Source organism: Heteronotia binoei, chromosome 2 (genome assembly GCF_032191835.1).
Source record: "Heteronotia binoei isolate CCM8104 ecotype False Entrance Well chromosome 2, APGP_CSIRO_Hbin_v1, whole genome shotgun sequence".
Classification (NCBI taxonomy): Eukaryota; Metazoa; Chordata; class Lepidosauria; order Squamata; family Gekkonidae; genus Heteronotia; species Heteronotia binoei.
The window spans coordinates 40,157,174-40,178,431 of NC_083224.1; the positions used below are offsets into that span (position 1 = coordinate 40,157,174).

Below are 21,258 nucleotides of genomic sequence, written 5' to 3' on the forward strand. Positions count from 1 at the left end.
ATGAAGGCTCGTCATCTTCTAGATCTATAGAATGGGAAGCATTTAAAGCAGTGATCCGTGGGAAAGTTATTGCCTATACTGCACATAAAAAAAGAACAAGCAAAGAGCGGCTTGTATCTCTGGAGAACGAGTTAACTCAGGCTTGGACAATAATGTATCAAAGCCCAAATGTGCTATCCTATAAATTGATCCAAAATTTGAATTATCAAATTAATTTATTAAAATATCATACACTTGAGCAAATCATGTACAAATCTCGTCATCAGCACTGGGAGTCAGGTGATAGAATAGGAAGAATATTATCAAATAAATTAAAAAGGGAAAAAGCTGATAAAAAAATCATTGCGATTAAAAATAGACAGAATAAGATCTGCATAGATTCACAGGAGATTGTTAACTCTTTCTTTGAGTTCTATCAACAATTATATAATATCCCACAGATAGCAGAAGAGTCACAGATATCTAGCTTTCTGAAATGGGTAGAACTAAGTAAATTAAATAGTGAACAAAAAGTGGATCTTGCGCAAAAAATAACTAGTCTAGAGATTAAGGTCGCAATTGATTCCTTAAAACGCCGTACAGCCCCTGGCCCAGATGGTTTTATATCTGAATGGTACCTTGAATTTCAGGATGTGCTGATTCCTAAGTTACATCAGTTATATAACTCTTGGTATCAAAATGACTCTATACCAGAAGTAGTGAATGAGTCTTTGATAATCGTGATCCCGAAACCCAATAAAGATCGGTTGGAATGTACTAGTTACAGACCAATTTCTCTAATTAATCTTGATATAAAAATCTTAGCAATAATTTTGGCTAATCGGGTTAAGAGAGTAGCGGGGTCTTTGATACACAAAGACCAAACAGGATTTATGTACGGCAGAAATGGGCAGGACAATATCCGGTTGGCATTAGACATAATTGATCTGCAAAGAGATTCTATGGAAAACTCAGCGCTAATCTCTTTGGATGCTGAAAAAGCGTTCGATTCAATCCATAAGAACTTTATTTTTTCGGTTTTATCACATTTGAATTTTCCTCAATCATTGATAAAATGGATTAAATTATTATACCATAATCCATCATCCCGATTAAAAATTAATGATAATTTATCACCTCCTATTCGATTAAATCGCGGTGTGAGACAGGGGTGTCCTCTCTCACCTCTTATTTTCAATTTGTGTATTGAACCTTTAGCGGCAGCCATTAGAAAATCTAAGGACGTCATAGGGATTAAATTTAAGAGTTTGGAATATAAACTTGCTTTATACGCAGATGATCTATTGCTGTTTGTGTCGAACCCTGAGCATTCTATCCCAGCTGTAATGACAATAATTGACAATTTCGGCAAGTTAGCTGGGTATAAAATAAACTGGTCTAAATCTGAGCTGATGCCATTAGGGCGTGGAAGTTTAGACTATAGCTCTTTCCAGTTAGCAGTTACAACAGGGCAGGTGAAATATTTAGGCCTTTTTTTGCCCAACGATCTATCGCAGCTAGTTAAGATTAATTTAGATAGGGTATTAACCAATATAACGACAGATCTAGAAAGGTGGAAGGGCTTGACCCTGTCATTATGGGGGAAAATTAATACTTTAAAAATGTGCATATTTCCAAAATTAATTTATATTTTGAGAGGCATTCCTATTCTAATCCCTAAGAAATGGTTCAATAAAATCGATGGGATCCTATCTAAGTTTATTTGGGGCTCCAGTCGACCTAAGATCTCTATGCTTAAGCTTCAGAGAGAGGTGAAGGAAGGTGGTTTTGGGGTTCCGAACCTGTTATTATATCACAGAGCCCTTTTATTAGCTGCAGTTAAATGGTGGAATCTTGTCAGCTTGGATAACGCACCGACCTGGGCATCGCTTGAGGGCGCAATGATATTTTCATTGGAGGGATGCTATGCACTAGGTTCGACGTTCTCTGTGATAAAACATCCACTGAGATCAATTACTTCAGCTAGAAAAGTATGGGAGCTGACACTGAAACTGGTTAACGCTGACCCTTTCTCGCATGAAAAAGCCTCTTTGTGGGGCAATCCTTTAATTAAGATAGGCAATAAGCCGGTTTTTTGGCTTCGATGGATGCACGCCGGTATTGTTTCTTTGGATCAGTTAAAAAATCAAGAGGATGAGTTTATTGCACACTATGAATTTCCAACTCAAATAACATCTTTACCATTATATCAGTGGAATTTTATGCAAATAAAACAAGCCTTGCGAACTGTGTTCGGGCCTGATGCGTTGGCGGCATCACAGTGCCCGCCATTGTTTGGTCAACTGTCTGAGGCATTTGAGCAGAAGAAATCCAATTTAGTGTTGTATAATATACTGAAGGAGATTACAATACCTGACCTATCTGCACTAAATCAAAAATGGAATCTAGAGGTTCAATGTCACGTGAACTTGGACCAATGGGAAGATTGTTGTAATAAAATTAGGAAGTCCACTTTGGACATCAGGTTGATAACTATACAACAGAAAGTATTGCATAGAGTTTATTGGACCCCACTTCGTATGTTTAAGAGAGCAATGCTATCCTCAGCAGAGTGTTGGAGATGTAAGAGCAGAGAGGCAAATCTCACACATATGCTATTTAACTGTGAGGTGATTCAGAATTTTTGGCAACAGGTGTTATTGAAAATAAAGGATACAATTAAACGTCAACTACCATGGCAAGATAGTCACTTAATACTAAACTTTTTTCCGAAAGAATGGAAATTAAAGAAGGGGCAAAAATTATGGTTAGGAAGGGCTCTGTTGATAGCAAAACGCCAAATTCTTAAACATTGGAAACAAAATGATGTAATTCCAATTCTTCTTTGGGAAGATGACTTATTGAAACTTGCAGCTTTTGAAAAAATATCGTTTTCTGGTCGTAGACAAATGTGTCGTTTTAATGAGATTTGGAGTCCATTTATGCAAATGATGAATGTTTAGCTGATTTGATTTGATATCGTTGTAAACTGTATCGCTTTACTTTTCTTGTATTCACTATATGAAAGTTAGGTTGATGTTCTTCTTTCTGATATCTATTAATGTTTAACTTGAGTAACTATTGTAATTTTATGCACTGGGGTTTCACATGTGGGGTTTTTAAAACAACAATAATAAAAAAAAAAAAGCCTAGTTGTGGCCCCTTCTCACTGGCACTGGCAGCAATAAGGGTAGAACAGGGATAATATATAATAATAATAATTTTTTATTTCTATCCCGCCCTCCCCGCCGGAGCAGGCTCAGAGCGGCTCACAACATAAAACATACATTACATCAATTGTACTTATAAAATATGGTTAAAACAATTACAGAGTATTAAAATTAACATAACAGTATGGCGTTATAAACAGGTTTCAATAACGGTAGCTCTCCAGATGTTTTTTGCATACAACTCCCATCAGCCCCAACCAGCATGGCCAATGGCTGGGCCTAATGGGAGTAGTAGGCCAAAAACATTTGGAGAGCTACTGTTGGCCACCCCTGGCCTAGAGCATCACCCTCCATGATGGAGCGATGTACCCTGAATCCTAGCCACTGGTTGTTAATCTTTGCATACATGCTTGGACGTGCTGCCTTGAATGTATCATCCTTGCTGCTGCTTCTACAACCACTGAGAAGAAGGCTCAGATGCACAGCAGGGAAGGAGAGGGGGCAGGAGAGGCAAAATACTGGAGCCTTACTATAATTGGTAGTTTGCCTGGATGCTTATTATGAAGGACCCTAACAGTAGTACCAAATTGATATTCTGTTGTATAAGCTTTGATTTTTCATGTTATTAGGGTATTATTGTTCTAGTACAGTTTTGTTTCAATTAGTATTCCATCCGCTCCCCTCCTCCCCCAAGCCTGGGGTTCTTAAACTTTTAGGTATTGGGCTTCTAGGTATAGGTGGGGGTCCTGGAATGGTCACCAGAAAATTGATTTCTTTTTAAAAAATGCTAAGAACATGTTCAAGGAAATGATCAGACTCTTATATCTGCTTCTTCCTTCTGCTCTTTTCTCCTTCTCTACCTCTCTGCCATGCTCTGACATCATGCTCTTTCCTTGTCTTTCTACCATGTTCTCACCTCTGCTTCCTACTCTGATCTTGCTTCAGCCTGCTTGTCACTGTCCCCTGCATAGATTTCCTTGTGCTTCTTTCTTCCCTTCTCAGACTTCCACTGCTTGTTTAGCCTTTTCTGAGCCAAGCCTTCCAGCTGCTGGTGGTACTGTTTGGGTGTGGCTCACTCCTAGTGGCAGCAGAACAGGAACAGACAGTGGGTGGAGTGTACATCTGTCATTGCTCTGCCCCCATCTTGTGTTTCCACAAGAATAGTCCAAGCAGCCTCTGCTCCTCCCAGTCTGAGGTGGGGGGAGGCAGCAGTAGACATTGGCTATGCTAGCCCATCGTTATCTCTTGAAGCCATGGTAGCAGCAGTCTGGTCCAGGCCCCTGAGATGTGGACAGCATTGTTGTCCTTGGCTTGCTCCTGGCTGATGGAAGCACAGGAAGAGGGAACATAATGTATACCTTTCCATGTCTCACAGACCCATGATGCAAGCGTCTGAGTCCAGTTTTCCTCTGCCCTCCTCCTGGTAGTTGTAAACCACAGTTGCTGCTCTAAGCTGCCATGAAGGGTACAAAAGGAGTTCCCAGGAAGTTGCCCATCCCAGAACAGGACAAGCCCAGATCTGTTTAGCTTTAGAAATGGAGATAATTCTTCAGAATCAGTCCTTCTCACTTGGGGTTGCCAACTATGGGTAGGAAAATTCCTGGATATTTGAAGGTAAAGCCTAGGAAGGGACCTCAGCAGGGGATAGGGCCATAGAGTTCACCCTCTGGAGCTCCCGTTTTCTCCAGGAGAACTGACCTCTGTAGCCTAGAAATCAGCTGTAACTCTGGGAAATCTCCAGTCATCGCCTAGAGGTTGGCAACTATTCTCACTGATCATTTGAGTACATGATTATGAGTGAAACTCCTTGTTTTCCATTGTTACATGAACTCTGGCAACACCAAGATTTATCTGCTGAGATTAGCCAACGGTTTTATGAACATGAAGCTCTCCGTCATTTCTTTGGACAGCTGCCTGTTGAACATTCAGTGCTGGGGGAAGAAATAATCTGTGTTTTGAGACTACAGAAGCACACGATTTGCAAAGGAATCTTTTTCTTGACTTTCCAAGAATAACTTGCTTTGACCAGCTGCCCTTCTGCCCTGTTCGACCTTAAAATATTGCTACAAACAGGAACAGCACCCAAATCCTGGTGAACAGGAGAGCTGTTGGCTCAGATCACCCAAGATTTGAAACCTAGCAATAATGCTTTTTATTGCATTCTTGGGCTCTTCAGTTGCGCTTTGATACTACAAAGCTATTCAGCACATGGTTCAGTGCCAGTGCAGCAGCTGTAGACCATTTGGAAAACCCTCTAGTGACTTGATGCTCCTAATGGGGGAGGGGAGAAAGCCAGAGCTGCCTGCCGAATGCAGCATATTTTCCTTGGCATTTTTCTGTCTTTTGCTTTTAAACAAATCAGTGTAATTTTTTTTTATTAAATAGATTTTAATGGCATTAAAGATGACAGAAATAAAGGTTTAGGTAAGGGTCAGTTATACCTGTGGGCTGTTTATAAACAGGACTGTGTGTATGTGTATTCCACACTTTAAAAAAAAATATGCAATGAGGCAATCTGTATTCTGCAACCTGTATAAATTATGCACTTTGTACTAATTCTCTACCCTTACCTTAGTTACTCTGCAATTTAATGTATTTTATTGTATCCTTTCTCCAAGGAGCTTGGGGAAACATACATGGTCTTCACTTCTCTAGTTTATCCACACGACAAGTCTATAGGTTAGGCCAAGTAACATAACTGACCCAGAGTCATCCACTAAACTTCATAGCCGTTGACTGAATCTTCCTGATCCTAGTAACACTTTAACCACAGGTTGTGGAAAGTGCCATCAAACCACAGGTGACTTATGGCAACCCCGTAGGGTTTTGAAGACAAGAGATGAACAGAGGTGGTTTGCCATTGCCTGTGTAGCAAACTTGGGCTTCCCGGATGGTCTCCCATTCAAATACTTAGCAGGGCTGACCCTGTTTAGTTTCTGAGATCTAACAAAATTGAGCTAGCCTGGGCCATTCTGGTCAGGGCAGTTGAACCACTACCCCGCATTAAAGTTTATACTTCTGGTCAGTGCTTTTATTTTGTAGAAAAAGCCCAGCAGGAGCTCATTTGTACATTAGCCCAAATTGCCTGGCCTGGGAGCATGTGGCTGCCACATGGTGCGTTGGGCCAGCTGGAGCCCTGGCCAGCCCAGGTGAAACTCCACTCCTGTGGGCTCCAGCAGAAAAAAAAGCCCTGCTTCTGGTTGCTTCAGCTATTTTCCTGGTCTCTGAAATTTCAAAAGGTAGTTGCTCAGCTGTTCAAGGATACACTGCGCCAGTTTGGTGTAGTGATTCAGTGAAATGGAGTAGTGATTTAGTGAAATGAAATTTCAAAAGGAGTTGCTCAACTGTTCAAGGATACACTGCACCAGTTAAGTGTGCGGACTTTTATCTGGAAGAACTGGGTTTGAGTCCCCATTCCTCCACTTGCAGCTGCTGGAATGGCCTTGGGTCAGCCATAGATCTTTCAAGAGTTGTCCTAGAAAGGGCAGCTTCTGTGAGAGCTCTTTCAGCCCCACCCAATTCACAGGGTGTTTGTTGTGGGGGAAGAAGATTAAAGGAGATTGTAAGCCACTCTCTGATTCAGAGAGAAGGGCGGGGTATAAATCTACAGTCTTGTTCTTCTTCTTCCCAGTCACAAGGATGGAACTTGCCTTTTTGAGAATGAAAGATTTCTCAAGTTGTATTCTGTGCCTAGTACACCATTCTGATCACTTATAGCTGTGTTTTATAGACAAGATGTAAAGGATCTGGTAATGCTTAGAATTTCACACTAACTCTATGCTAAAAGATGTAACTCAGACCACTTATAAATTCCTTCACTACATTTTATGCAATGAAAGAATAAACATGTAAAACATTATTTGAAGACAATGTGGGCTTTTGGGGAATAATCTGAGAGCAGGGTGGACAAGGCACCTAGCTTGCAGATCTTTCATATAAGATACCAGCAGATAATTTTTTTCATGTGTTTCTCCAAATGTACTCCTCTTTGGAGCAAAAATGTTATGCTGGAATGGGCTCCTAGGCCAACGTTTTGTTCTCATCTTTGAGATCTGAACTTGTTAAAAACAGGTCAGCATTTATATGAAGGCTATTTTCCTAGAAACATCTGGCTGTTGTAAATGTCAGCTATGACTTAATATTTGGTCAGGTTTACTGAGTCTGGTTCAGGATATTATTTATCTTTTTCTCCTTCTGAATGTAGGAGAAATCAGCACATTTCTGCTACTTTTACCTTTCAAAATTCTATTGCCTTTGGCTCCAATAGCAGTTAGCACTTCTCAGTTAGGTAGGAAGAGTTCTTATTGGAATACCACAAATGTATACTTCTGTCCCCTGAAGTATGAGGGGTTTTGCTCTAATTACCACCCTCCAGCCAACCATCTGCTCCAGAGTGATCCCTTAATGTCTAAAGTCACCACCTCTGATGAACACGGGTTATTGAGGAAGACTCAGCATGGGTTCTGTAAGGGAAGATCTTGCCTCACTAACCTGTTACATTTCTTTGAGGGGGTGAACAAACATGTGGACAAAGGAGACCCAATAGATGTTGTTTACCCTGACTTCCAGAAAGCTTTTGATAAAGTTCCTCATCAAAGGCTCTTTAGAAAGCTTGAGAGTCATGGAGTAAAAGCACAGGTCCTCTTGTGGATCAAAAACTGGCTGAGTAATAGGAAGCAGAGAGTGAATATAAATGGGCAGTCTTCACAGTGGAGGACAGTAAGCAGTGGGGTGCCGCAGGGCTCAGTATTGGGTCCCATGCTCTTTAACTTGTTCATAAATGATTTAGAGTTGGGAGTGAGCAGTGAAGTGGCCAAGTTTGCAGATGACACTAAATTGTTCAGGGTGGTGAGAACCAGAGAGGATTGTGAGGAACACCAAAGGAATCTGTTGAGGCTGGGTGAGTGGGCGTCAACGTGGCAGATGCGGTTCAGTGTGGCCAAGTGCAAAGTAATGCACATTGGGGCCAAGAATCCCAGCTACAAATACAAGTTGATGGGGTGTGAACTGGCAGAGACTGACCAAGAGAGAGATCTTGGGATCGTGGTAGATAACTCACTGAAAATGTCAAGACAGTGTGTGTTTGCACAAAAGGCCAACGCCATGCTGGGAATTATTAGGAAGGGAATTGAAAACAAATCAGCCAGTATCATAATGCCCCTGTATAAATCGATGGTGCGGTCTCATTTGGAGTGCTGTGTGCAGTTCTGGTCGCCGCACCTCAAAAAGGATATTATAGCATTGGAGAAAGTCCAGAAAAGGGCAACTAGAATGATTAAAGGGCTGGAACACTTTCCCTATGAAGAAAGGTTGAAACGCTTGGGACTCTTTAGCTTGGAGAAACGTCGACTGCGGGGTGACATGATAGAGGTTTACAAGATAATGCATGGTATGGAGAAAGTAGAGAAAGAAGTCCTTTTCTCCCTTTCTCACAATACAAGAACTCTTGGGCATTCAATGAAATTGCTGAGCAGACAGGTTAAAATGGATAAAAGGAAGTACTTCTTCACCCAAAGGGTGATTAACATGTGGAATTCATTGCCACAGGAGGTGGTGGCGGCCACAAGCATAGCCACCTTCAAGAGGGGTTTAGATAAAAATATGGAGCAGAGGTCCATCAGTGGCTATTAGCCACAGTGTGTGTGTATATATAAAATTTTTTGCCACTGTGTGACACAGAGTGTTGGACTGGATGGGCCATTGGCCTGATCCAACATGGCTTCTCTTATGTTCTTATGTTCATACCCTTACATGGCTGAGATGATGTAGAAAATGGGGGGGGGGGGGATGTCTTAAAAGTCAAGGCACTTTCCCACTCCCAGTGTGCCTGAATATCAGTGGGAAGGTCTTCATGGACTGGAATTAGCAGTGTTGCCCTGGCAGGTCTCGCTAGATATGACTAATAAGGAGTCAAGGGACAGAGAAGTGGTCAGTTACCAGTTCTGGAAGTGCATCAACATATATATGAACATATATAGTTTCCTTATACTGAATCAGACCCTCGGTCCATCAAAGTCAGTATTGTCTACTCAGACTGGCAGCGGTTCTCCAGGGTCTCAAGCTGAGGTTTTTCATTTCTCCTTTCCTAGACCCTTTTTAGTTGGAGATGCCGGGGATTGAACCTGGAACCTTCTGCTTACCAAGCTGATGCTCTACCACTCCCTCTCGCCATGAACCTAATCCTAAACCAACAGGCTTAGGAGCCTACTCCTTCAGCTTAGTCCTAGGTCTCCCAGGTGTGACAATGATGGTTGAAGACGGAAAGTGTCATCACTGTTGGTCCATTATTGGAAGTCACAATGGTGATATAGGCTAAGTACATGGAGGGCCAAATGGTTCTCAGCAAATGAGGTCTGTACATCCAGCTGTACTGTCTCTGGGTGTCCTTCTGGAGAACATTAAGCATCTTCTCTCCCTCCCTCATTCTGCAAGTCTTGCCTACTTGGCTGCTGACACTGACACTGCTGTTGCTTAGCAACTTCTGTCTTTTCTCACCTTTGACATTTTATCAACCAAAAGCAACAAGTAGGCTCAAGACTGTCAAGAACCACTGGATGATGAGTCTGACAGCTGGGAATTCTGCCAGCCAGGGCCTTTTCCCAAGCAGGATATAGCTTAATATGCAGATGAGTTCCTGCTGGGCTTTTTCTACAAAAAAACCCCTGCTGCCAGCCAACTTAACTGCTTGAAGTCTCCCCAATACTTTAACCTCCAAAAGCCTCTGTTCCCCAAGTATAGCTTTGTGTGCAGCTTGAGATGCAGGTAGAAGGTGAGAGATTGGTCTCCATATCTAGGTGGGACTGCTTGTAATGAAGGCCTTTTAAATTGCACGTTTTGACTTGACTCTCATCTATGTCACTTTCCTGAGGTCACTTGGTGAGTTCACAACAGAGGCAAGGTGGGTTCTGCACTCATTGCTAAGTTGTTGTGCTATAGCCATTTTGTTCAGCACATTGGATATAGCTTGGTGATTTCACAGTGCAGGCAAATGTGTGTACATTCTTTAGTATGTAACCCTCATGTTGATGATGGTAAGAATGAAGTGAGGCAGGGAGCCCAGATACGCTTCTGTTCATATTTTGTTGTTACCTCTAGCAGACATTCATAACTGGACTTCAGCGGGGGTGGGTCTTGCAAATTTAGCTAAATATAGGCAAATTAGCACCTTTAAGAATATTCTTATTAAAGCTAATATTTCAAGTGACTCTGTCAGTTCCATAGGCTGGGCTACGTGTACTAAAAATAAAAATAGTATGTAATAAAAAGAACTAAATCCTGATGGATATAAATTATGCAAAGAAATGAGGTTTGTATACTTTTTATGCCTTTTGCATGACTCATTCTGCTTTTGCTAGTCAGAGAAAGGAGGAAGAGCAGAACAGGAGAGTGAAATCCATCCCACTGACAACTCAAAATCTCATTCAGCCTCATTTGCTTCTGTTTCTGAAATTTTGGTACACATTGCGTGTACCACAATTCCACACCTATTTGCATTTGAAAATCTAAAAATGTGCTCTATTTTGGATCTGGCATTCTTAGGAAGCTGAATTCCTCACTGGAGTTCACAGTGTACCTGCGCTTGCTTAGAATCTCAAAAATGTATATAGCTGTTCATTCGGAGTGTTTCAGTTCTACAGCAAAACATTACCTATGTATGTGGTAGAATAAATCAATGTCCAAGTGGTTTGTTGAAATGCTTCAGTCTTTGCATGTTTTATAGTGCAGTCCTAAGCAGAGTTACACCCCTTGTTAGCTTCAGTGGATTTAGAAGGGTGTCTGCTTACGATTGCGCTGTTAATTGTGGAATGGATTTGTAATCGATAAACCCAGAGTGTATTAGGATGTAATGACAATAAAAGAGGGATACTATCAGGAGGCATGTTGAGTGCTATCTTGCTTGGAAGAAGCAATTGACAAGCAGATGTCTGATAATTCACTGGACTTTGTCCAACATCCTTTTGGCCGTTGGCCATGACAATGATAGCTGTTAGAGAAATCCAGTGTCTTGTATCTAGACCATGTACTCACTTGTAAGAAATGTGAATCACAGGAAAATTTCAGAAGACAAGGTAGCGTAGACTGTCACTCCAGGCTGGCTCATACCTTGTGTCCATGATGAAGGCTTTCTATCAGAGATATTCTTGGAATTTCTACGTGAGAAATTAATTCTTCTGGCAGATTTGGACCCAATTCAAACTGGAACCATGGCACAGGGAGAAGGGTTTTAAAGCCTCCCTCCATACATCCATGCTGTTTTCTTTGCTCGAAAGAACCCCAGGGAACAGCTGTTTACCCCACTGAGGAAACTTCTTATCTTCTGATAGCTACATGTAAACTTTCCTAGTGAGTCAGTTAGCAGCTCCCTGTGGCCCTTCCAGGTCAGGAGAATGGCAGGAGGAAGGCCTAAGACCCATCTCCCTGCACAATACAACCCTGAGCCAAATCAGACCCATGTGTTCCTGGGAACTGAGTTCTCAGTGAGGAACTCTCAGAAAGAAACACACCTGAGAGGCACGAGGACTTTATAATGTGTGGATTGGCCCTCAGACCTGTCCTGTTTAGATTGCTCTCAATCCTTAGCAAGATATTAAAACATGCTTGGGCTCATGTGGACAGAAGTAGTCTTTCAGGTAGCACAAGCAAAATGGTAGCCATTGCAGGTTAAATATGGTCCATCAGACATACTTTGAACAGCTATATTCTATTACCTGAATTCTCCCTAGAAGCTAAAATGAGTAAACTGAGGCTATCATACTTCGGTAAAATCATGAGAAAACCAAACTCATAGGAAAAGATAATAATGCAAGGAAAAGTTGAAGGCAGCAGGGCAGAAGGAAGACCCAAAATGAGATGGATTGATTCAATGAAGGAAGCCATGGCCTTCAGTTTGCAAGACCAGAGCAAGGCTATTAATAATAGGACATTTTGGAGGACATGAATTCATAGAGTCACAATAAGTTGGAAGCCACTTGACAACATATCTCTCTCTCTCCCTCCCCCTCCCCTCCAGCTGAAGCATCTGAGTTATCTTCAAGGGCAGTCCCAAATAGGATGTATTATAATAGTAATAAGCATCCAAGGAATTCTAAGTTGGTCCAGACACAACATGAAGTCCATTGGTTTAATTTATCTTTTACACTGTACAACTCTTAAGTCAAAGTGTGGTCTCGTGTGTGATGCTTGTGTGTCTTTTCAGATGGCTGGCTTGCAGGTTGGACGGAAAATCTATTCCATTAATGAAGACCTGGTGTTCCTACGCCCATTTCAGGAAGTGGAGACCATTTTAAACCAGTCCTTCTGCTCTCGGAGGCCTCTTCGACTTCTTGTGGCAACTAAGTCTAAAGAGTAATACCCTTTAATTTGGAGATATATTCAGAGTTGTTAACATTCAGTTGTTTGTTTGCTTAATGCCTACCACAATGAGAACAGCATAAGCATTTTACAAGCCTATCTTCTGGTTCAATTTGAACAAATGCATACATAAAAAACGATATAATTAATCATGCTTTCTTATAAACCATAAAAAGGAATACAGAGCATATCCTTAACCCACTAAAATTAATACCTTCTGCTTTGGTGCAAAAATGAAATTGAAATAAAGGGAATATGAATTTACTTTTAATGAAAAACAGTGTGGTACAACATCTTACCTTTTGAGTTCTTTAGAACTAATGGCTGCTTTTTTCAGTATTGATTATGTTTGTCTCATGTTATTTCTGGTAGATGGTTTTATTTCCCTCTGTTTGGAGTGTAATGAACATGGTACTGAGAGTTGCTTGTAAGTAGCTTTTAATAGCTATTTTCTCCCCCCCCCCCCTTCTTAATATTTTGATAGAATTATCAAAATCCCAGATTGCAGTGAAATACTGTGCTTCCAAATACGAGGAGTGGCGCCACCATATGTCCATGGTGTGGGGAGAGGTAAGAGAACTGAATGGGATATGAGAGATGGACATAAAATGTAGCCTCCTTGAGCTGGAGGAAAGTGTCAAAATTTGCTAAATGGAGTAGCTGGGTACAGGACAGGGGGCTCACTCCTGTGTAAAATTACTACCATGCAAACCAGGCCTCTGTAGAAGGTGAAATACCTTCAGGGAATGTACATAGTGACCCTCCATTGTGTATAATTGCTAACAGACTATAGTGTATGGATGTACTGAGGGCTGGCTGGAGTGAGTAGTAAGATGAGGGTGCCTTGAAGTCCTATGGCAATCTTCCTGGAGATGTGTCCATGCAAAGATGATGAATGGTTCCCATGGATATCTTTTTTTGATGTCCACCAAGTGTTTTTAGCAAGTAGGCAGGGCCAGGTTGGGCTTTTGCCCATGCTTTTTAATATTGGAGATTTGAATGGCTGTGCAAATCTTTAAAAAACGTTGCTTTGGCAGCTGCCACCACAGCAAACTTTGTGTTACTGAAATTAAGCTGTGACAATCATTTTGTGGGCTGGCTCTTCCTTCTGCAGCAGCTATTTTGTGACGGCTGTTTTGTTGCTGCACGCCCATGCCATCTTAGAATTCCAAATATGCCCATAGGTTTAAAAAGTTTGGGAACCCTTGCTATAGGGGATGCTGGATTGACTTAAGGCAACAGACATTTTCCCAGCTCTCTCCCTTAAATGGACTGCATTTGCTCAGGCCACAGAACTGGTGGAGAATAGATTAGGATGGTATAGCATTAGCCCTTCCGATTAGAAGGCAGCGTGAAGCCTCTGGATTGGCCAGAACTAGTATAAATAATAGGAAATGTGCCTTCTGTCCCTTCCTGGCCCAAGAGAACAGTGTGCGGACTCTTATCTGGGAGAAACCGGGTTTGATTCCCCACTCCTCCATTTGCACCTGCTAGCATGGCCTTGGGTCAGCCATAGCTCTGGCAGAGGTTGTCCTTGAAAGGGCAGCTGCTGTGAGAGCCCTCTCAGCCCCACCTACCTCACAGGGTGTCTGTTGTGGGGGAGGAAGATAAAGGAGATTGTGAGCCGCTCTGAGACTCTTCGGAGTGGAGGGCGGGATATAAATCCAATATCTTCTTCTTCAGTCTTTAAAAAAAAAATCTTGTGCTTCAAGCTTCTGCAGTTTCTCTAGATTTATTTTATTTTGTTGTATTTTTATTTAGATATTACTGACATTAGGGACATTGAGCTAGATGTTATAGATTTGGAAAAAGCTGGCCATGGTTGTCACCTGGCCCCAAATATCCAAATCTTTGATGGGTTGTAAGGTTCTTGAATATTAACAGTCTTAACAGTTGAGTACCGGGTCAGATTCAAGGTTTTGATCATGACCTTTAAGGCCTTGAGCTATCTGGGACCGACGTATTTATGGGACCTCCTCCTCCACTGTGTCCCTGGAAGGGTGCTACACTCTACTGGCCGAAATCTGCTGGTGATTCCCAGCCCGAAAATCCTGGCCCCAACCTGGTGGAATGCTCTGCCAGAAGACATCTTTTACAGTTCCACAGGACCTGTAAGGCAGAGATGTGCCACCAAGTCTTTGTATAAGGACAGTGACAGTTGCCATGCTGGCACCTTCTTCTCCCCACCCCCACTTGGGGGGATTTCCCACCCCGATGTAATGACTGGAAATTGAACAATAGCACTTTAAATGAGATGCCATCGGGGTTTACAGTTTCTTTTTATTGATTTTAAAATATGTATTTTATTCTTATTTTGTACATCAGCCAGAGTCTGGCACTGGCTGGGATGGGATGGGGCGATTCATTGTTAAATAAATAGTAGTAGTAGTAGTAATTAAAAGTCCTTTTAACCAGTTTTTTTAAATGAACATTTGCAGAAGGGCTATTGGGTTGCTTCAGAAATCCACCTTTGCCTTGTCCAGAAAACCCTGTTTCCTTCCTTGCTTACTGGATTGCGATGCATTCTTAACATGACTCCTGTCCACTTCTTTTCAAGGCTCAGAAGCTGCAGCAGTTGGGCTTCATCCAGGACAGTGTATTTTGAAAGTGAATGGAAATAATGTGATGAATGAAAATTACACTGAGGTTTTGGAGCACTTTACAGCATACAGGAACAGGCAGCAGGAATTTCTGGTGAGCACATAGGTACTGGTTAGGGAGGTGAGGGGAGAAAATGTAATATCACATTGTTATGCAACTATGTGCTGAAGAAATCTGCTTTGAATTACATCCCTTCATCAGCCAGGGAGGGTGCTTAGAATCCACGTCAAAGTAGAACTTGGTACATTTCGCTACAGAGATTCCTGTGTAGACAGCAACAGATGGCTTCCCTTTTAATAACAGGAACAAACCCAAGTGACAAAAATAGGATTTGGTTCTGAAACTTGAACACACCCCTAAATCAAGGGTGTAGTAAGCAGTCTCTGGAATTTTGTTTTGCATCATCTAGAGCCACACTTCTTTTTCAGCCTCTCCTCTCTCTTTTTTTGGTCTTTTCTTAAAATTTAATCCTGTTCATAATAATCTAGACTGCACTTCAGCACTAATTATGGGCAGGCTAAATTTATCCCAACAGTCAGTGGTTCCCAAATGTTTTACAAGGGAAACCCACCAAATCTCACCCTGGGGTTGCACAATCAAGAGAAAACTTACCAATGGCCACAGCTCTCTTTACAGTTGAAGTACTGGAGGCAGAATCTGCTTTGTGTGGAGAAGGCCCCATTAGAGAATCCCCAACTGATGGATTCTCCTGTTAAAGGAATCTCAGCTAGCAGTTTGTTAGGAAAGACTTTTATTTGCTGGAGACTGCAGACAACATAGAGTCTGCACACGTAACCTTCTTCCCAGTCAAGGGCAGACTGGGAGGGAGAAAAGGTCCTGGAAGAAGGCACCTTTCTCAGCACTACCGGGCCCCATCTTCCCAACAGAGGCAGGAGGAGATGGTTGGCCTGCAGCTGAGTGGGTGCACCCCTTGCTGGGCTGGGTGCAGCAAGGCCAAGTGGATTCTTCCTGTGCTGTGGTTATAGTGCAAGCATGCCCCTCACCACAGTGACCCCAGACCAAGCGGTGTTTCCATTGCTGAGTGAGCCCAGGCCAGGCATGACAAACCATGACTCTGAAGAGTCCTTTGCCATGCAAGGAGCAGTTAGGCCAGGCTAAGTGCTTTCTTTCTTGTACCTCTGGTTAGTAGCAATGGCAGATTGTGCTGGGCTTTCTTTGGGCCAGGGTGGTCCCAGTGCAGGGAGGGGGTTGGTCCCCCAATGCCATCAGCATACCAGGACTTTTCCTGGTGTCCTTAATGGCCAGTCTACCCCTGTTCCCACTGATGGGGAACTTCATTTTTTCTAACTTTCCCAGTCATGGGGATAGAGTCTATGTATGTATGGTGTGCATCTTATGTCCATAGGTTCTGTACTGTACTGTAGGTTCCTGCTTGCGTAGGGTCTGTATTTACAACCTGCTGATCATGTACAGGCAGGTAGTGGGACCACCATGCTTGCCCCTGTGTCTACATCTGCATGTGTTTATGTCAACAAATGTCATGTTGTCTGTAGAAGGATAAAGTAAGGCAGCTTCATGAGTTACCATGTGTTATCATTATATTCTATTAATGTGTAATGGACAGACAAATAGATCAACATGGGTAGCAGTAGAAAAGAGCAAGTGTCCAGTAGCACCTTAAAGACTAACAGCATTTGTGGCAGGGGATGCGCTTTTGTGAAGAAGTGAGCAGTGACTCACGAAAGCTCATACCCTGCCACAAGTTTTGTTAGTCTTTAAGGTACTACTGGACTCTTGCTCTTTTTTACTGTTGGAAGGGGAAAGAGATTTACTCTGTGCTCCTTCACTATTTCAAAATTAGATGAGAACTCCTAAATAACAGAAGAGAACACGCCCGCCCCCATTTTTTTTGGGAGGGGGGCTAACCTCACAAAGTACAGTGCTGCAATTCACCCTTTAAAAGTAAAGTCACTGCAGTAGTTTGTTAGATGTGACTGCAGAGATTTTAGGGGCATGATGAAGGTTCCAGGGGGTGTCTTCTCAAGTATGTCCTCAATACCCCACAATGGGAAAAATTATGATTATTCACTGTCAGATTTTTTTGGGGGGGGGGAATCCCTCAGCACATAGCCAATTGTCTTCCTGTCCCAACACGCTTGTTCCCAGTACTCTGTAGACCTTAGCTGCACCTTGCTCCTTGTCACTTACACAATAAAACAAAGCCATGTGGCTACTTGAGTGACTGTCAAGTGAGACCTGCTATTGGGAATTCACACATGTAGGTCTGAGAGCCTTCAGAGGACAGAATGCAATTGCATTCACTTTCATCGCCAATTACATTCGCATGAGTAGTGGAGAACCTGCAGTTTTTCTACAACTATTGTGTTCAGCTAATGAGTACAGATCTGGGCACCAGACTTGGAAGGGCAAATTGGAATGGGTTCAGAAAAGGGCCATGAAAATTATAAAGGTTTAAGGGAATTGGACTAGTTTTGTCTGGAAAAGAGACAACGGAGTGGAGATACAATTGAGCTCTTCAAGTACTGGCAGTTCTGTTACTTGGAAGATAATAATGTCTAGTTCTCTGCTGCTTCAGAGGCAAAAACTAGATTCCATGGGATTAAGTTACTGGTTAACATTAGGAGTAACCTCCTAACTTCAAGAGTGGTCTGACAGTGAAACCAATTTCCCAGGAAAGAAGTGGGCTGTTTCTCATGAGAGGTCTTCAGGTAGAGGCTGTCCAGCCATCAGTTGCGGATTCTCTGGCTTTGCATTTCCTGCACCAAGCAGTGGGTTGGACTAGTCCTATATACTTCTTCCGACTCTGTTATTCTGCATGCAGGGGGAAATGCATAGCAAGCAGTTCCAAGCAGGTCTACTCAGGAACCTACTGATGTCTATTCAGTGGCCATTATTCCCAGGAAAAGGTTGTAATAATAGCCTCTGAAGAAAACAATAGCCGAAAAAATATTCACAGTAATAGGGTTTGTTGGAGGAGGATTCTGTGTTACCTTCACTCATTATATAACAAAAACGTGTCCATTTTCCCATGTGGAATGTTACTGGCACTTCTACAAAGTGTATGCAGTGAATGCGCTATCTGGGAAAACATCCCATTTTTCCAGGTGTAAAAAGAAAAAATGCCCTTCGGATGCTGAAAGATAAGTCACGTCTTTCATGTGCACAACAACAGAATTGTAAATGACTAGGTTTGTGCTAAAATACACTCATGAATTGTGAAGGGCACAGTAGATGTAATTTGGCCACAAAGGAGCATGTGAAGGGTGAGCATTGAATGTTCCCTGTTCATCACCCATCTCCCACATACTTATTTTACTAAGACTGGACCCCTTACTGCATACTTTATATGTGGTGGGTCGACATGTGAAAAGAATTAGATCTCTGCATATAGCTTGGATCTGAGAGCCATCTGAAACTCATCTCCCTAGTATTGGGTCTCACTCATTTCCTCAGTATGCTTTTACCACTCACAATTCTCAGCATGCTTTTTCAAACATTATGGATTAAGTGCATACAAAATCACATTTCCAGCAGCAACACACAACTGTTTCGTGAGGCGCATGTGGAGCAATAGATACAGCTGCTTCAAACGTGATGCCCACATTTCAGAATCAGCCTGAGAAGGCACATCTAAGTGCTTTAAGTCATTATCTCACTCATCTTGATAACAATCCTGTGAGGTGTGATGACAAGTATTTTACAGATGGGGGCAGGGCCCAATATCTTGCCCACAGCTGTATATAATCTGTATCTGAGTAAAGTTTTAGACATCTACTTCCCATATGAAAGCCCATTGGGCCATCATGTGGCTAGGAGAGATGAATCAGGAATGTTTTGTGCATGTTTGTAGCTCTGAAAAATATTCCATCCTCAAAAAACCTGTCAGTTCCAGGTTCCTTTCAACTGACTGCTTTCCAGCATCCTTCCCATTTGTACTCTGCATTTCAAATTGTGGGAGACGTGAATGGTAACTACTGCTTGTCACAGTTCAGTGAACAGAGAGGTCAAATTAGAATCCAGGCATCTAATACAAATGGAAGATGGCTTTCCCGCTCTCGGCCAGACCCAACAATCTGCTTAAGTGATAACAAATGCCTGAAGCAATACAATGTGCTAAACACTGCCTGCATCCAGTATCCCTGATAAGAGAGAACAAACCATGATGGTATACTGTGTGCCTCTTGCCCTTATAGTGATATAATTTGTTTGCTTAGAATGATGAGCCAACTAAAATAATTGTAAGCGATAGAGAGGGTCACCCAAGGGTGTTTGTCAAGTTTTATGTTTCTGATAAAGTGGGAGAACATCCTGCTGTCTGCTCTTTTGCCAACCTACTGGAATAAGCAGGGCTCTAAGAGGTGTCACACAGCAGCTGGGGGAAGAACTAGTCAGCAGGGAATGCATGGAAAAAGCCATCCCTGCTTCTTCTTGATGCTCAAAATTAATCACATATTCTGCAAATTGCAGTCTTGCATTATTATTTTTTTAGGTATTTAGGCATGGGATCCCAGTCTGCAGTCTTAGGTTAAGAATGACTGCCCCAAGGTCACCAAATGAGCTTCCGAGTCAGAGCATCTCCCAGATCTGGACTCCAATATCCTAGTCTGACAGTCTTAACTGCAAACCACATTGATTCTCAGATGGTAATATTACTTTTGGTAGATAATATCACCTGACCTGGATGGCCTAGGCTAGCTCAATCTCATCAGATCTCAAAAGCTCAGCAGGGTCAGCCCTGGCTGGTATTTGGATGGGAACCCACCAAGGAAGTCCAGGGTTGCTATACAGAGGCAGGCAATAGAAAACCACCTCTGAAAGTCTCTTGTCTTGAAAATGCTACAGGGTCTCCATAAATTGGCTGCAACTTGACAGCACTTTCCACCACCATGGATGGTATCAGCAACCATGCTGTTGTTTGGAATATGTGAAGAATTTAACACATTGGCCTAATAGCTGATTTATTTTATCTGTCTATCCATCCATACAACTAGCACCATTGATGTTTAATGTTACTTTCTAAAGTAAAGGCCCCTGTCTAATTATTTTACAATTTAGGGGGAAGACAGTAGATTAAGGGGAGGAAATATAAAAGCATGTATAATGGGAAGAATGTGCACAAATACAGTAATGCAAGCATATTTTCTGTGAAGGAATTAAGCTTCTGCTAACTGTTTGCATTATGCTTCATGTAGCATTTCCTGGTGAAATGTGCCTAACATAGCTGCTTTCTTTGAAGGGGTTGTACCAGTGGGTTTATCGAACGCATGAAGATGCTGAAGAAGACAGAGCTCAGCAATCGGCATCTAACTCCTACTTGAATGGAAGTCATTCTGAGCCTTGCAAAGGAGACCTCTCGTTTGAAGAAAATGCAGATCTCGATCCCTTGAGTGACAGCCAGCAAGAAGAGGAAGGTATGAGGAGAATCCATTCCTTGTCAATGAAGGAAGCATTCTAGGCAGAATCCGTGGCTTTGGTCTGGTAGGGGAAGTTGCTGTAGCTCAGTGGTAAACTGTGAGTTTCACAATTAGGAGATCCCACATTCAAGGCTTGGCATCTAAATCTAAAATGGGGGTTTAGGTCAAGGGAAGACCCTCTACCTAAGACCTTAGAAATCCATTGCCAGTCAGAGCAGAGAGTACCAGATGCACCAATGGTCTGACTGTATAAGGCACTTTCAACTGTGTGACACCTCAGAAGTTAAGTGGAATGGAACTGTGAAAGAATATAGCTTTTTGGCAAACTGGTATGATAAAAAGAGTAATAAAAGATGACTGGATCACTCTAGGTCATTCGTCTTCAGCCCTTCCAAACCCAAGACCCTCCTTTAATCCTACAGGTGACAGCATGAGATCCACTGAGTTGCCAGCACATGAGAGGAAGTAGCATGGCATTAAAGTCATGTGACAGAGAAGGAGTCTTACATGCACTGAAAATGAATCTTCTCCATAATGGGGGGGGGGGGGGCTTGCCATGCTGTCCTACTGCTTCTTTTCTGCATGCATGCAGAAAAAGGCAGATGTTGCAATGCCATTATTTTCTACACATGCATACTCAAAACAGGTTTCCAAACAGCATGTTTTGCAGCCTGAGAAGATGTGTGGGTAGTGTGTTTTTGTAAATACTGGAAGCTTAGTTGTAGCCTGGTTTTAAATTATTGAATTTTTCATGAATGATA

The 21,258-nt window shown here is 42.3% G+C and overlaps 1 protein-coding gene across 3 annotated transcripts in view; it reads left to right on the forward strand.

The window, feature by feature from the left end:
- Nucleotides 1-21,258, forward strand: part of PREX1 (phosphatidylinositol-3,4,5-trisphosphate dependent Rac exchange factor 1) — a 346,981-nt gene that overhangs the window by 262,140 nt on the left and 63,583 nt on the right. For all 3 annotated transcript variants that reach the window (XM_060230830.1, XM_060230833.1, XM_060230832.1), the window contains exons 18-21: nt 12,346-12,494; nt 12,985-13,070; nt 15,058-15,194; nt 20,320-20,494. In XM_060230830.1, coding sequence (XP_060086813.1) covers nt 12,346-12,494; nt 12,985-13,070; nt 15,058-15,194; nt 20,320-20,494 — 547 coding nt within the window. The remainder of the gene's footprint in view (nt 1-12,345; nt 12,495-12,984; nt 13,071-15,057; nt 15,195-20,319; nt 20,495-21,258) is intronic.